General features: G+C 42.8%; 1 protein-coding gene across 3 annotated transcripts in view; it reads left to right on the top strand.

Moving 5' to 3' along the window:
• Positions 1-429: 429 nt before the first annotated feature.
• JDP2 (Jun dimerization protein 2) overlaps positions 430-12473 on the top strand; it is a 98225-nt gene continuing 86181 nt past the window's right edge. The window contains exon 1 of one of the 3 annotated variants that reach the window (XM_016428399.2): positions 430-978. In XM_016428399.2, the coding sequence (XP_016283885.1) occupies positions 948-978 (31 nt within the window). In that variant the 5' untranslated portion in view covers positions 430-947. The remainder of the gene's footprint in view (positions 979-12473) is intronic. The other 2 variants (XM_001367652.4, XM_056810674.1) reach the window with 2 other exon arrangements.

Below are 12473 nucleotides of genomic sequence, written 5' to 3'. Positions count from 1 at the left end.
GGGAGGTAGCTAGAGCACAAGAGAAGGGGAGGGGGCGGCGGCGATTGTGTGCTGTGTGAGTGTGGCCGGGTTGGGGTGTGTGTGTGTGTGGGGGGGGAGGCGGCGGCAGCGGCGGCGGCAGCGAGTGTCTTACATAACCCTTCTGTCCTCCTCCCTTCTTGGTCTCCCTTGAAATGTGGGGTAGGGAAGAGGGAACCGAAGGGATGCGGGGCAGGCTGGAGCTGTGGGTTGATACCTTCTTTCGGAGGTGAGGATGGGGAGGAGGAGGGTGAGAAGAGAGGAGGAGGTGAAGGTCAGTGGGTGTGTGGCGCCGGATCCACACCCCCCTTCCCTCCCCTGTCCCCTCCTTCCCTTCCTCTCTGTTCCCCTCTGACGTCTGGAGCTGGCAGCTCGGCCGGTTCCGCATTCCTGACCCCTCCCCGCCGCCCAGGGGCCGCTATATAACCGGGGCTGATGCAACCCATCCCGCCGCCCGCCACAGCCTGCGGGAGGGACGCACCGGGGCAGTGCAGCGACGGGGGGGCTGTGGCAGCAGCCGAGGCGGCGGAGGCTGCAGAGGCAGCGGCAGCGGCGGCTGCAGAAGCAGCGGGGGAGGTAGCGCCTGCTGTCCAGGCGCCGCGGCGGCTCCCGGGACAGGACGGGCCTGGGCACGGGAACGGAGCTCTGGAGCCGGGCGGTAGCGGGACTCGGCTTACGGCCGTCCTCCGCCTGCTCCTGCAGCCCTGCACGGGGGGCGCCGCCTCCGCTTCCTCCCTGTGCACGGTGGGTACTAGAGGCACGCGCTTCGTGGACTTTCCCCTCCCCCCCAGTCCAGGGGGAAGCCCCCTGCAGACCTGGGCGCTTGGGACACCTTCTTCCCCCCCGGGCGCAGCGTCCTGCTCACCCTGAGCCCTTCTCCGGGGCGGAGCTCCCCGCGCACCCTGAAACCCCTCCCGGAGTGGATCTTCATGAAGACCTGGGACAGGTCTCCCAGGCAAGGTGCTTAGAACTCCTGCTCCCTAAAAGCGTTAAAGCTTCTTTCCCTCGGGAGTAGTGGCCCCGGGATCCAGATCTCCTCATTTCGGCACCGCTCTTGGCACAGTGGCCTCGGCACTTCCCAAATGTTCCTGCCTTGGGACTGCTCCTTTTGGCTGGGCTGTCCGATCCCTCTCTCCTTCTCCCGTTCTCTGCCTCCCCGCCCAGCTCTCCTCCTTAGTCCACTTGTGGGGAGTTCCTCTGCTCCGGTAGGCGGGGGGGAAGGCGGGGTGGGAGAAAGGAAAACGGTCCTAAGCTTTGGGACAGTGACCGCCGAGTTGGGAACCTGGAGGATCAGGGTCTAGGAAGTTGCAATATGAAAGGGAAGGAGAACAAAAATTATCTGAGACTCGCCCCCTGCCCATTTTCCTGGAGAGGAAGCCCCAAGGAATCCTAAAAAACAGGAGCCCATATCTCAAGGGATGGAGGTGGGAAGAGTTCAGTAGGAAAGGAATATTGGGGTAAGATCCTGAGGGAAGCATGAAGCAAGGGATTCCAGGCTGTCTGTATGGTCTGTGCCCCACTTCTGGCCTGGAAGAGGGGCTGTGGGCTGTGGCCATCCCAGCTCCACCCTCCCCTACTTTGGATTACATAAGGACCTGAGCAGAAACTGGCCTTTCCTCCCCTAGCTGCTGGGTCTGGCCCAGAGCAGAGGACTCTTCTGCTCCATTGGAGTTTGGAGGTAGGAGGGATGGATGGGATTGTGAACCAGTCCATAATACATCTGGGCCCCTAGATGTTAGTGTCACATTTTGACATGACAGTGGGTGGAAAGGGGATGGACCATATAAATAAGGAGACTTTGGGTTTACTTTAGAAGATGGAACCTTTAGAGGTGGGAAGTTATTTCCTTCAGTAAGGAAGAAGTTGAAGAAGGTGATGGTTGGGTGGCAGAGAGCCACTCCCCATTTAGTTTCTTTCAGGTTTAACATTGAAAGCCGACTTGTCTTCTCTGTGTACCACCTTTGCCCAGGATATACCTGTGATGTTGAGTAGTGCCACTGATTTTTCAGAACATTCTTTAGTGCAAACGTGATCCTCTTATTTGGATGGGGGATCTTGAATGGTATTTTCAGATGTTATAGACAGTATGTACCAAAGTTTAAATAAATTTTGCTGGAATCTTATGAGATCTATTTTTAAGTCATCAAGAGAAAGTACTGGGAAATACAATATGAGGACAGGACCCAATATCTTTCCTGTTACCATGGCGGCCCTAGTGAAGAACTCTCTCCACAGCCTCTATCCCCTTTACTTCCCTGAAGTTTTAGGAAACAGGTTCTATTGCTTTCATCTTTCTAACAAATCTGGCTATAAGATAAACATTTCTTTGCAGGGTTTTAGGGTAGAATGTGGTATTGATTTTAGATGTCTAAGAATCACTATTGTTGGATAGCATGGCATTCTTATAAATGGAGACCCTTAAAAACGCAAGAGAAGTGAGTCATGGTCCTGTCTAGTCTTTGAGGGGTGTGTGTGTGTGTGTGTGTGTGTGTGTGTGTGTGTGTGTGTTTGGGGTATAAGGGGAGTGGATAGCTCCTACTCCTGTTTTCTTTCTGCCTTGACACTGCTCCAGAACCCTAGGCATCTACAGAATCCTCTTAGACAGTTGGAGGCTTGTATGACCCGAAGGGGTAAGGTGCTTCTAGAAGTCTTGAGTGTTAGAAGATTGCCTCCTGCTTCTCTCTATTCTTACTGAAGTAACCCTCAGGGTGATGTGTGGATGGTGCCTCCTCTGGCAGAGGCTGTTGCACAGCCCTTTGGGTATGAGTTTAGACTCCTGTGTGTATATGCCATAAATTTTAGTGATGACTGTTGCCTACTAGGGCTCCCTTCCTCCACTTTTGCTGAAATTTGTTTTCTATCTGTTTATAAGACCTAGCTGCATGTCATTTTTTCAGTCTTCAAAGCGACCCAAAGTCTATTGGCCTTGTTGTGTTGTGGGGGAGGTGCTGTTGCAATGGGTGCTGCCATTCGTGCCCAACTTTCTGTTTCCATGTCAGGCCTGAAGTAGAATGGCCCTGAGCTGTTGGTCTGCTCTCTATTCATTCAGCCCAAGTTCATTTAAGTAATCACAGCTAGAGCTGAGGGCAAGTTACATTCTTTCATTCTTTTTCAGCTTTCTGCTTTTGGATACAGTTTGCTTTTTTTCCATGGTAGTGAAATGTTTGAATATGAAGAGGGGAGGAAAAGAGAGATGGGAGAGAGGGAGAGGGAAAGGGAGAGAGAAAGAAAGAGAGACAGAGAGAGACTGTGTGTGGGCGCATGCATCTGTATGTATGCATGTGTGTACACATACATATGTAGAGAGAGGGCAGCAACAGGCACATTATTTTTCCATTTTCCTTTAATTAAAGCCCCGTGGAGGTATGTTTGAAAACAGAGGGTCTCCTATGCCTTTGAGGAGGGTGAGAACACTGTTTTCGCTGGTTCCAGGGCCATATGCAGTATATGGTGTCCAATGAAACTGGGCCTGGCTCATTCTGTTGCTTGTCTTGGCAGTCAGCTCCATGGCTTGTATTACCAGTCCTGGAATGCAACCACTGCCAAGCTGTGTGTGTGTGTGTGTGTGTGTGTGTGTGTGTGTGTGTGTGTGTGTGTGTGCATGCGCGCGCGTTTGCATGTGTGTTCAAGTGTGTGTGGTTTGGCCTCTTAGAACTCAGTAGAGAAAAACGCCTCAACAACCCAGGCGAGGAATTTTCAGCTTGTGTTTCTCCATGCTCACATGAACATTTCTGGCTGTGGCCAGCCTTTGCTAGAGCCTCTATACTTGAGGATTTTCTCCTGTGTTCTTACACTGTTGCTTATGGGGTTCCAGTTGTTGGACTTTGGTTGATGGTGTTTTCTCTTTCAATGGCATTAAAAAAAATTGCAAGTCATTTGCTGACTGCATGCGGCATTGTCTCTGTGCATGTGTTTTAATACTATCTCTTGATCCTAAATTCAACAAATATTTATTCGGCATCTCTTATATGCAAGGTGATGTACTGGCTGACAGTGGTAGGATTAGGGCAGTTAGAAAAGACAACAGTATTGAATCATTGGAGTAGCTTCCTAGTTTCCTCTTTGCTAGGAAGATTGTGATTTAATTATTGTGGCTTATTCCTTTTACCAAATGAAATCAAGACGATATTCATGCAGTGACATCAGAGGACCCGCCTCTGCCATCTACTATCTGTAAAACTTTGGGCAAGTAAAGTCACCTCTTTGGGCTTCAGATTCCTCATGTGTAAAATGAGGTAGATGCACTAGATGGTCCCTTCCAGGTCTAAATCTATGATGCGATGAGTGGTCCCTCTCCACTTTTAAGAGACAGTTTTTATAAGTTATTGTGACCAAAATATTCATCATTTTGTGGCCAACTTTCTACTGTTATGCCATTTCATAGGTAGCTAAATTGGTTCTTGGATGACAGGCACCAAGCTCATTTCTGAGGCCAATACTCAACCTTCGCAGTCTCCTTGGATTCTGGTGGCCCAGTCTTCAAGAACCCAGAGTCAACCTCATGCCACCCTGAGGCATCAGAACTGAAAAGGAAGACTTGGAATTGAGACCTACCTCTGGGTTATACTGGCTATGTGACCCTGGCCAAATAGCACCAATGCCTCTAGACAACACTAAATCTGTGAGTTAGAGACGTAGGAGTAGTAGTCAGGAGGCATAGTAGATAAAGCTCTGGGCTAAGAAAATTGGACTGTGACCCTTTGCAAGTCATTTAATCTCTCTTGGAATCAGGTTCCTCATCTGTATGTCTGTATATTCTTCCTATGGTCATCATAAGGATCAAGGAGATCATGAAAGTATGATGCTTTGCAAACCTTAAAGAGCTATAGAAATATTCATTATGAAAACTAAAGGTTAAAATTGGTTTTTACATGTATTTGAGAAAAATCTTATTAAACCACCCACCAAATAAAGGGGTTATTATCCTAAAAATGCTAATTATAGTTACGATTTTTGTTACAGAGTAGTCACTTATCCACTTTCATAGAGGGAGTTCCCTTACTGGGAGTTTCTATACCGGTGAAATCATCAGTTCAGTCCCTTTTCTGACTTTCTCCAGTTTCCTTATCTTACTAAATCCTCAAATGAGCAGAGATATTGATGCTTGCCCAATTAGTTTGTAGCTTTACTCCCTTGTAAAATGGGACATATAGGAGCCCCTCCAGAACCCAACACTCCTAATTCTCACATTATAGGTGGAGCAAATATGGGAAAACACAGCTCCCTGAATGAAGTCGGATGGCCCAGGTGGCGTGTTGACCTCACTAATTATTTTTTCCTCATGTCAATGGCCAAATGCTGTGAATTGTTGCATGGATGGAATGATTGAAGGTGTTGTCCTTATGCCTACTGGAGGAAGGATTATAAACTAACCAGAATGGGGGGGGGGGCAGCTAAGTAGCACAGTAAATAGAATGCCAGACCTGGAGTCAGGAGAACCTGGGTTCAAATCTGGCCTCAAACACTTCCTAGCTGTGTGACCATGGACAAGTTATTTGCCTAGTCCTTGCTGTTCTTCTGTCTTAGAAATGATACTAAGACAGAAGTAAGGGTTAAAAAAACCAACCAAACAAAAAATAACCAGAATGATGGAAGGCAGTTTTGCACTAATGGTACCTCATTTCAAGTGAAATGTGAAACTGACCCAGTTTGATGATCATAAATGATATTAGGTCAGCTGTTATAAAAAGTTCACTTTGGGTCATTTGGTCTTCTTTATTCATGCTTTCAATTGGGTAGCTAGTAGTATCATTATATGCTTGTTGAATAGTTCCATTCTGTCATTATTTACATTTTTAAGGTGAAAAAAATTCCCCCGGTGAGGTAGATTCCTACTTAGGAACCAAATTTCAGGTCTAACAGGGACCTTCAAAGGACCCCTAGGTCTGAATTGTATTTCTCATGTAATAGTGCTGAAGGTCATTGGGAGTGAGGATGGATATAGATCTTTGGTCAGGATAGAAAATACCAGTGGTTTGCCATTCCAAAAATCTGACATTGGAATTTTTTCTGGATTTCAATTCCGGTTTTTCCTTTGGTTCTTTATTCCTTTGGACATTAACTTAGGACCATTCACAACATCTAGAATGACCTGAATTCTGGAATGGCTTTGATCCTCAAGGACATATTTGTAAACTAAACTATGTCAGATACATAGCATTTTAAGATTTCGAAGGAAACAAAAATAACTTAGTAACAAATTATCCCTAATCAAAAAGCCTCTTTACATTATTCCTGACAAATGGTCATTTAGCCTCTTCCTGAAGATCTCTAGTGATGAAGGATAAACTGTCTCCTAGTACAATCAATTTCATTTTTTGATAGTTTCCTCCCACTGCTAATTGGTAAGAAAAATTTCCTCTTGTAGTAGAACCATAGAGCCAAAATTTAGGTTCACAGAGTCATGGAACATTAGAATTGTAGACCACATTAGCTAAACCCTTCATTTTACACATGAGGGTGCTGAGGCCCAGGGAAATGGAGTGACTTGTTAAAAAGTGATGTAATTCTTTCTTTGCAGCACTTTCCATTATAGTGTTTTAAAAAACCGTCAAGTTTGTTTCTCAGAAATCCCCAGGAAAGATAACTCAGCAGCTTTCCTTGGTAACTTTATACTGAATTTGTAGTCATCTAAATCAGAAAAGTTCTTCCTCACGCTTATCCTTAGTTTCTGATGCTGAAGTGTGAGCTTGTTTTCCCTCTTGCCCTCTGTCATTATGGAAGAAGAACATCTGGCCGCTTTCCATTTAGTAACAACCTTTCTTTAAGAAGAGTGAAACCACTCAAATTTTCTCATTTGCACACTCACAGAACCTCATATTCTAACCTTTCATAATAATGCCCACTGTCCTACTCTTTCATTGTTTTGCTGTTATTGTTGTGAATCTTGTGTGGATTACACTTAGTTTTTACAAATGCTTTTTTGGGACAAGATCCCAGGCTGGATACAACAAGAGCCCGATAAAAGTAGAATCAAGAGGGATTTAGAGTTATTGCTAGTATTAGAGTTCTTATTGTTGTTATTCAGTCATGTCAGTCATATCTAACTCTTCATGACCCCATTTGGGGTTTTCTTGTCAGAGATACTAGAGTGCTTTGCCATTTCCTTTTTCAGCTCATTTTTATACATGTGGAAACTGAGGCAAACAGGGTTAAGTGACTTGCCCTTGGTTACATAGCTAATAGAGCCCTTTAGAGACACTCTATTACATGAAATAGATTGCCTTGGAAGGTGTAGTGGCTTCCTGTCATTGGACATCTTCAGAAGGAGCCTGGATGACCACTCGTCTGGGAGTTGTAGAGTGGATTCCGTTTAGATATCAATTGGTCTTGAGGAAAGATTCCTAACCTTTTCTGTGTATATGAGATGGGCCCCTTTGACAGTCTAGTGAAAACTAGGAACCCCTTCTCCGATTCATGCTTTCTTGTCTGAATTCAAAATTGAAGGAAATATTACATTTCAGTGAAAGGTTGGTGAAAATAAAGATGTAATTTTCCACCATCCAATGGATCCCACATTAAGAACACCTATATTAGATTGGCTCTGAAGCCCATTACAACTCTGTTGGGATCCTATTTTTGCTTTAGATGTGACAGTACTGCTGTGGTTAGTTTCAGTTTGGACTCTATCATGACTTCCACATCTCCTTCTGTTTTATTTGATCCTGGCTGGTTATTCTTTCTTTTCAGATGAGGATGTATCTCATGGATGGCATCTAACTAATATCTCAACTTTTCAAAAGGATATTGAATTCTAGTCTTTTTTTTCTTTTGAGGCATAAGCCACTATTCTCAATTTTGTGGTCAGTTATCAGTTTAAGGAGTAAATTTCCTATTTCAATTCAGTTAAACAAATACTTAATGGGCACTTACAAAATAAGATGTTCTGAACAAATGTAGTATCTAATTCATTTCCACCTCTGAGCCACTGATGGAGATAAGATAGTAAGGCTGATTCATGTTCTCATATTCAGCCTAGTGGAAGAACATACATACCTCCATATTTCTTGATTCTCAGTTATTTGGTACATTACACATGATATTATTTTGCCCTTAAAATTATTTAGCAAATGTAGCTTTCTTTTTTTATTTCTTGATTTCTTTTGCTTTTGTATGACTTTCATTTTCAGATATAGCCTTCTCTCCAGTTTTAATCGAATAAAATAGAGGGGGGGGAATAGTTCAGCAAGACCAACCAATCTACTATAAATTTTCTGACAAGATATGCAGTATGCCACAACCATAGATCTTCACCTCTAGGACATAGAATTTTAGAGGTGGAAGAGATCTCCTGAATCTTAGCCCAATATGACTGCTTCTTGTCATACTGTCTCCTTGGTTCCTTACATTGGTCAGAGTGGATGTGGAAACTCATAATTATTTTGGCTTGTTGTTTTCTTTCTTTTTACAAGGGCCCTAAATTCCATTGAATTAAAAAAAACAAAACTAACTCAGACTTGTCTTCCAGTCAGACTTTATATCTCTAACCAATTATTTCTTAATAACAAATCAAATTCCCATTAAATTAAGAAGGGCTTCTGGCCTAATTCCTCAACTAGAGAAATGTAGGATGACTCCTGCATGGCGAATGTCAGCTGTTGTGGTTTTCTTTTAGGAATGGAATGTGTTAAATATTTTGTGGTTTGTATCTAAGCAGTAAGGGGCTCCCTTGGGGAGAAGGAAACCAGAGGGGCTGGTGGGTCTCAAAGAGAAAGCAAACCTGGATATAGGGTTCCAGACTGAAGGGTTCCATTGGGAGAGGATACTTAGGGAACAGGAAGAGATCTAGAAGGGAAAAGAAGACAGTAGAATATTTCCCCAAGGGGGTGGCTGTCTACCCAGGGGTTTTTACAGTAGCTGAGAATTCATTAAGTTTCTGAATCACTTTTTAATGTCTCATTCCTACCATCTGCATGAAAATAAACAGAAGCTGTGGGCAGAATCCTTCCCATAACGGAAACAGGGTCTGGCTTCAATCTCCTAAAGATGGTCCATGGAAATTGACTTGGAGCCTCCTTATAACACTCTTCTCAAGATTGCCCTATAATGAACTACCTCCTTTTGGTATTTCAGCAGCTCCTCTTTCTGCTGAGAGGCAGAATGCCATAGATCTAGAACACTGCCCTCAGAATCAAGGAAGCTTGGGTTGGAGACGTGCGTCTGATACATGCTGGCTGTGGCAAATCACTTAGCTTCTCAGTGGGCAATCTCCTCAGTTACAGAGCAAATGCTCATCTCCATTGGGAGAAGAAGTTTCCTCACCCTTGTGTTTCCTAGACGAAGGAAATCATAGGTCAAGTCTGAAAAATGTTTCATTGCCCTCATTCAAAATGGAAGGAAATGTTAAATTTTAGTGAAAGGCTTAGTGAAAATAATGATGTAGGGGGGCAGTTTGGTAGCAGAGTGGAAAGACCACCAGGCCTGGAATCGGGAAGTCTTGGATTCAAGTCTGGCCTCAGATATTTCCTACTTGGGTGACAGTGGACAAATCACTTAACCTCAGTTGTCTAGCCCTTACTGTTCTGTCTTAGAATTAATACTATGATTGAAGATAAAGCTTTTCATTTTTTAAAGAAAAGAATGATGTAATTTGCTCCATCTAATGGATCCAGTTTAAGAACACCTAGACCAAATGACCTCTGAAGACCCTTCCAACTCCAGGCTATTGTCAAGATCCTATTTTTGCATTTGAGGTGACGGTATTGAATAACTTTCCTATGGTTAGTTTCAGTTTGGAGTCCATCATGACTTCTGTAGCCCTTTCTGCCTTATTTGTCACTCTTTGATTAGGTTGTATTTTCTTCTCCCAGAGAGCATCTAATATATCATGAGCTGATATCTCCACTTGCCAAAAGGATTTTGAATTTGAAGGCTCTTAGCCCTTTCTACAATCCCATTGTCCACCAAGATCTGCCTGGTTGCCAAGAGTACCAGACAATGATTTCATGGTAAATCCTAACTCAATTAGCATGCCTTTATTAAGCACCTACTATGTGTCAGACACTGCCCAGAGCTAGACTGCAAATGGCGGGTATTTCTTCCTATTTCTACTACTTCGGTAATCCTGAGTATAACTACCAATAAATCCCTTGAATCAAGTCAGGGCTCTGGGCACAAGAGAATCTTCTGCCCTCATATCTGGCCATCATTTGGTCCAACACAGACAATTATCTCTCTTTTAGCCACTTACTTTTCCCTTGAAGCTCCCAAACAACCATGAAGTTTCCTGCCTATTCTAGATTTTATGATATGTATCATCTCAAACTTCATAAAGTGCTTTCCTTACAACACCATTGTGAATAAGGAAATATATGATTATCTTGATTTTACAGATGAGGAAACTGAGGTTCAGAAGTTAAGTAATTTCCCCAGGCCCCAAAACTAATTGTCAAGAGATGGATTCTAAGGCCAATGTTCTTTCCATTTTATGACCTGCCATCGTTTTCTCCTCGTAGAGAAGGGACCGTCCATATTCTGCATGTTGTCATATTTCCTTTCTCCATTTCATTCTTGCTAAGGATGCCTTGGCCTAGTATCACCTCTTGGTATGGAATTCTTTATTATTCCTGTAGGTTCCATCAGTCACTTTTACAGGGTTTACTTTCCGAGGAGAATCCCAGATGCCTGACAGTGAGGTGAATTAAATCCCCCTCAGAGAAATTAAGACTCTTGTCCAGTCTAGGCTTTAGAGTGGTCATTAGCACAGTTAAATAATCACACGTGGGAGGGTGTTTGAGGCCATTACTAATTCAATTTACCTCCTCAGATTACAGCGCACTGCATTAAGGGAATTTCTGGAGGGGACTAATGGTTTCTCTTAAATGGAATCATTGCTATAGCTAAGTCCTTATACCTCGATTGGGCTTGAGTTAATGAAATAGGTGACCATCCATTTGGTATTATTTCAGGAGTACTAAAAAGATCTGATGGTCTCTCCTACTGAGTGGCTAATTTCTAAAACGATACTCTTAGATCCTATTATAAAGGCATCTATGTGGTGCAATGGGTAAAATGTGGGACCTGGAAACAGAAAGACCTGAATTCAGATCCTCTCTCAGATACTAACCAGCTGTGTGACATTGGGTAAGCCACTTAGCCCCTGTCTGCCCCCATTTTCTTTTCTGTAAAATGGTCATAATAATAGAATCTCTTGGGATATGAGTTTATATTTGTAAGGAACTTTGCAAACCTTAAAGCACTTTAAAAAAATTATTTTGAAGTATATTTGAAAGAGCAAGGATTATTTTTCAAAGTTAATTTTCTATTAAAACAAAAACATACTAAAAAGTTTATAATAAGTTCACATGTAAAATCCAGCTGTCATTTCTCTCAGTTATTATAGAGATGGCTTGGAAGGGACAACACTTGAACCTGTTAGCAGAGAAGGTCAAGCAAGTCAAGAGAGCTGGATTCTAATTAGTTGTAACCAAGACTTTCACCTCATCCCTCTCCTTTCCATTTTGTCCAGTATATTTTTGCTCTCCATTCTGTGAGGAATACCAACACCAGATTTATCTACCTTAGATCTTGTTTTGAGCATTTCAAGTCCCGTTCTTGGTAGTCTTGGTGTTCATTGTCTTTGTATCCTAAGTAAAGTGCCTTGAATACTGGGATTGAGATAAAGGCCAAAGCTATGATTTTAAATGATATTGAGAACTGCTAGATGAGGAAAGTCACTCTTTCTACCAATATCCAGTCAGCGTTGTTTCTGCACCTTATATTCTTAGAATTTTCTGTAGCACTGTCAGAGGTCGGGTGAATTTTCCAGAGACAAATGTCCAGGATGTGTCAGGGGCTGGATTTGAAATCAAGTCTTCTTGGCTTTAAGACCAACTCTGCATTGGGGGGCCATGCTGCCTCTTGCCTTACGCATAATAATATATAATTATAAAAGTATATTTTGCTGACTAGCTGCATGATTTTGGACAAGTCATTGTAGCCTGATTTCCATATTTGCAAAGAGATATGAGTTGGACTAATTATTATCTTTGTGGTCTCTTCCAGATACAACTCTCAATTTCAAATATTTTATTTTTTCCCAATTACATGTAAAATAAATTAAAATTTGTGTGGGGGGGTTTTAAATTTTGTGTTCCAAATTTTTTCCTTCTTTTCTGAGAAGTTAAACAATTTGATATAGATTCTATATGTGCAGGCATGTAAAACATTTCCATATTAGTCATGTTAGAAAGAAAACAGAGACCCCCTTTCCAATCAAGAAAAATAAAGCCAAAAAGAAGTATGCTTTGATCTACATTCAGACTCCATCAGTTCTTTCTCTGGAGGTAGATAGCATTTTTCATCATAAATTCTTCAGGATTGTCTTGGCTCGTTGTATTGCTTAGAATAGTGGTCATTTGTAGTTGATCATTGTAGGATATTGCTGTTACTGTGCACAGTGTTCGCCTGGTTCTGCTCACTTCACTTTGTCTCAGTTCCTGTCAATCTTTCCAGGT

This window comes from Monodelphis domestica, chromosome 1 (genome assembly GCF_027887165.1).
Source record: "Monodelphis domestica isolate mMonDom1 chromosome 1, mMonDom1.pri, whole genome shotgun sequence".
NCBI classification, from domain to species: domain Eukaryota; kingdom Metazoa; phylum Chordata; class Mammalia; order Didelphimorphia; family Didelphidae; genus Monodelphis; species Monodelphis domestica.
This window is presented reverse-complemented; position numbering and strand designations above follow the sequence as displayed.